Source organism: Petaurus breviceps, unplaced genomic scaffold, assembly GCF_028583685.1.
Source record: "Petaurus breviceps papuanus isolate PSGF00001 unplaced genomic scaffold, PetGlider_PUasm1.0 90466, whole genome shotgun sequence".
In the NCBI taxonomy this organism is placed as follows: domain Eukaryota; kingdom Metazoa; phylum Chordata; class Mammalia; order Diprotodontia; family Petauridae; genus Petaurus; species Petaurus breviceps.
Genome location: NW_027187260.1, coordinates 2,426,238 through 2,430,881, shown reverse-complemented (window position 1 = coordinate 2,430,881; position 4,644 = coordinate 2,426,238). Strand labels below are relative to the sequence as shown.

The window sequence follows — 4,644 nt, the reverse complement described above, 5'->3', positions numbered from 1 at the left end:
GGCTCATTCACTGATTTAGGTTTCAGATAGTTTAGGAGGAGGAGGAGAGAGGGAAAGGAAGAAAAAGAGAGAGACAGAGAGAGAGAGAGAGAGAGAGAGAGACAGAGAGAGAGAGAGACAGAGAGAGAGACAGAGAGAGAGAGAGAGACAGAGACAGAGACAGAGAGACAGAGACAGAGACAGAGAGAGAGAGAGACAGAGAGAGAGACAGAGAGAGAGAGAGAGAGACAGAGAGAGAGAGAGAGACAGAGAGAGAGAAGAAGGGAGAGAGAAGGAGGGAGGGAGGAAGGGAGGGAGGAGGGTATGGTTCCTGAGCCACTTGTGTAAAACAATTTGAGATAACAGGATTTAAAACACAACTTTTTTTTAAATGTTATGTATTATAAGAGGTACAAACATATGAGTGGTGAGATCAGTGTTATATAGAAAATTTTATTCAGTTTGAGTACACTTTCTCCAGAGACAGAGGTGAAATAAAGGGATTAGTGTGCCCCGAGGTGTTGAGGGGAAATGTTTTATTCTTACTATATTTTCAAAGTAAATACCATTTTATAAAAGCTAATTGATATTAAATGGTTAAATGAAATTGGGGGGATGAAAGAGATACAATCAGTAGGGGCTGAAGCCAATGGCCATAGAACAGAAACCACCCAAAGTCCTCCAAGATACCCTCAGAATCCTAGAAGGGGTGGTGGTGTGGGAGCCATGGGGAAGGTACAATAGCCTGGCTGTGGGATCCTGGGTCAGAGCAAAGTTGCTACAATGCAAACATTAAATTTGATCATTTGAGAGAAGTAAGAATGGAGGTAGTGGAAGGGAAAATCCAGACAAGGAGCTTCAGAGGTATCCAAGATGTTAGCTCAGACCAATACACAACACAGCCACTGTGAAAGGAGGAGAACAAGGATTAGGCCATTTCCATTTTATAGGAGAACATTTACATAGCAACACAAAGTAGGTTCCCATCAGTTGGAGAATGGCTCAACTATTGTATGTGAATAATCTTGTGCTGTAAGAAATAACAACTCTGAGGGCTTCAGAGAAACAGAGGAGATTGGTATAAACAGATATAGATTGAAGTAAGCAGAACCATACACAATCGCCAAAAGAACCACGATGAAAAAAAAACACTCATTGACAACTGAGGTCTAATTATAAGGACAATCTTCATCCCAGAGAACAAATGAAACATGTCAGTTTCTTCTCAGGGACCTATAGAAGCAAGAGGTTGCATAAGTGATCTCCCTAACCACTGGTTTTGTTTAACTGTTTTCCTTTGTTACAAAGACAGGCATCTCAGGCAGTAACTGCAGTATATAAAAGAAAAAGTATCAATGAACTGTGTTTTTGTTTTTTAAAGGAGGCCACTGCTTCCAAAGGCAGCTGATGTGATTTTTTTTTTGAAAGAGATGCTTCCCTACCACAAATGGACATGAGTTTTTAATATATTCTCTACCTGTGTGGTTTATTGGTTAGTGAATGATAAGAAACTAACAGCTCCTTCAGTTGAGTATGGCTAAAGCCATAGACCCTGTGATAGTAATGGCAATTAAAGATTCCCCTGTATTGGCTTGGTTTTCAAATTGATTGTGTTAAAACCCAGAGTTTGTTAATCCCCCCTGTGGGATGGACTTGTTGATGTGAAAAGAAAGTCCTGAACTGGGAGGAGCTGGTGACATAGATTTGGAAAGACACAAGAGAGAGGCAGAAGAACTTTTTGGAATCAGTACCTCATGGAGGCAGAGAGAGACTGAGAGAATTTCTGGAGGCCACTTTGAATTGCCCTGGACTTTTGAGACCTGCCCCCTGAGTTGCCAAGGACTGAGGAGACATGGCTGTTTTGCTGGTACTTTGTCTGTCTGTTTTGATGTTGTTTTGCCAGATTTGTCCACGGGTGAAAGACAGTCCTGTTGTTGAAGAAGTCCTGGAACCTGGCTTTTGGTTAAGAAGCCCTGAGACTGTCCTGCAGACAGAGAGTGAATACTGTCCACTGGTGAAGGACAGTGCTGTTGTTGCAGGTGTCTGGAGACTGTCCTGCAGACAGAATGAATACTGTCCACTGGTGAAGGACAGTGCTGTTATTGCAGGGGTCTGGGAACCTTTCTGTTGGTTCAGAAGCTCTGAAGAAGGATTTTCTTGTTGTATGTTTACAGAAATCCTGGGAGAGGGTTTTGCTAATGTTTTCAGGGGTTCTAGGACTGTTCTACAGACAGAGGATGAATTAATGAAAGGACTGGCAATGTATCTTGTGGCCTTGCTAAGCCTTGTCTCCCCAGGAACTAAGATTGCTGAGAACTTGCCTTGTGTCAAGATGAAGAAAAGACCTCCATTTGGGTATTAAGTGCTGTGCTTAAACTTGATGTAACTCTGGGGTAGATTCAATTGTGATCCAGGGGTGGGGAACTTTTGACCTTTTTGTGCTCTGTGATTGAACAAATGAAGGTACTTTACTTATGTTTGGAAACTAATCTCCATTTGAGAAGAGGGGCTTTGTGGTGGACTAAATGGAGGTACAGCCTAGGGGTGGAGTAGTATTTAGAACAGTGACTTTGTAATTGATTGAATGATTGGAAGGTCCTGGGGTGGGGTAGTACTTGGAGATTATTTAATCACACTTAGTAAATGCTGTATTTTGAATGATGTCATGTTTTGACCTTCTCTGTTCTTGGTTTGTCACTGAATAAAATGGAGAGCACTTATGCTGATATTCTGAACCTTGGGAAGTTGCCTTTCCTTGGCATTACGTTACAGACCCACAAAAAAAAAATGAGACTTAGACACACTGTAGCTCTGTAGCAACTGGGTTCTTCTTAACTATTTTTTTAAATTGTAACATAGGATGTCTATAAAATCCCAAGGCTCCATCAATTTTCTTGGCATTATCAAAAAGGAAGTCCTTAGGACACAGATCAATAAGTGGATGGTATTATTCCTGTTAGCAAAGTATAGAAACTGAATGGAGATGGTGAAACTTATCCTTGATTCTTTGACAAGATTATACTAATAAAACCAGTTGCCTGGCCCCACTGCTTCTACATTAACCACTTATTTCAATTGGAAACCCCAATGAAGAAGAAACAATGCTTTCATCTGTAGGGCCCAAATAATCAATACATTTCAATGACTCCTACCATAACTTCACACTGAGAAAATGTACAAGACCTCCCCAGAGTGGCATTTCAAGACTGTTTTCCCCTGTACAGAACATTATATTCATTGTTTTCTGTATGGTCTAATTTGTTTATTTTGCACCTTTAGGGAACCTGTATCCATAGTCAAGAGACCTGGGTTCAGGTCCTTATTCCACCATACACTTATAAGCTGGGTGACTAGACAGATCACTTCAACTGAGTCTTGGTTTCCTCATTTGTGAAATGGGAACAACCTTTGCATTATCTATAGGCCACAGCTGTGATGATAAAAGTATTTGGTAAATTTTCAAGTGCTATGTAAATGTGACCTGTTAATATTACTGATTTCTTATTTATGTGTCTAAGTCTCATATGTATATCTTGTCTGCCTCCCAAAGTATTTCTTTTAAATGGAAAGCATCTAAAAGTCAGGAGCTATATCTGTATTTATACTGTTTTCTTTATCCTGTGTCTGTCCCATCGACAGTTGTTGCCAATGCCGTGCAAACACAATAATGCATCATTCCCTATAGATGGCTTTGTTGTTGTCATTCGGTTGTTTTTCAGTCTTGCCCAACTCTTCATAACCCCATTTGGGGTTTTCTCGCCAAAGATACTGGAGTGGTTTGCAATTTCCTTCTCCAGCTCATTTTACAGATGAGAAAACTTAGGCAAACAGAGTGAAGTGATTTGTCCGGGGTCACGCAGCTAGTGTCTGAGGGCAGATTTGAACTCAGGGAAATAGGTCTTCCTGACTTCAGGTCCACTTTATCCACTGAGTCACCTACCTGTCCATAAATGACTTTGGCTTATAGCCTTTGCTTAAAATGCATGCAATTTAAGTATCTGTTGTGAAGAGAAGAACCCTAGTCTTCTCCATCCCACCGTCACCAAAATGTGCATTTTGATTTCTGGAATTCAGATAAGGATGAAGGAGAACCAGAATGCTGGATTTCTACAGTGCCTTTTCGTTCAGGCATCTCAAAGTACTGTTGGCAAGCAGCGTGCCACAAACCCAATCCCATTTACCTCTGCCAGTGAGAGCTGGACAATGCCACTCTGGTCCTTGTCCAAGAGAGTGAACATTTCTAAAGAGTCAAAGGAAGAAAGCAATTAGACATCGAGTGATAGGCCTCCAGGGCACCCACACCTCTGTTGTCATGCTGGGTCCCCTCTCCTCCTTCCCCCAGAACTAGAGGCTTTTCCAACCTTGACCCTGGGGCAGAGCTGGCCTTCTACTTTGTTAGTGGATCTTCAGCCTGCTCACAAGCTTCTCCTGCATCTTCCTCTGGTCAAAGCTAAATGATCTAGTGCAGGGATAGGGAACCTGCAATCTTTTGAATGAATACAAATTTTACAGCACAAATTCTTATAAAATTTGGGTTCACCCAAAAGGCAGCACTTAAGGACTTAGAAGGCCAAAAGTTCCCCACCTCTGACCTAGTCCCTATGCATCTCTCTTTCTGACTGCCTGACTTTTGGCCATCTCACTGATTTCAATCCCATTTTCCAA

General features: G+C 41.5%; 1 protein-coding gene across 1 annotated transcript in view; it reads right to left on the bottom strand.

Annotated features, from left to right (window-relative positions):
* Positions 1–860: 860 nt before the first annotated feature.
* LOC138141741 (calpain-8-like) overlaps positions 861–4,644 on the bottom strand; it is a 107,950-nt gene continuing 104,166 nt past the window's right edge. The window contains exons 20-21 of the mRNA XM_069062568.1: positions 4,161–4,219; positions 861–884 (exon numbers count right to left, since the gene is read on the bottom strand). Coding sequence (XP_068918669.1) covers positions 861–884; positions 4,161–4,219 — 83 coding nt within the window. The remainder of the gene's footprint in view (positions 885–4,160; positions 4,220–4,644) is intronic.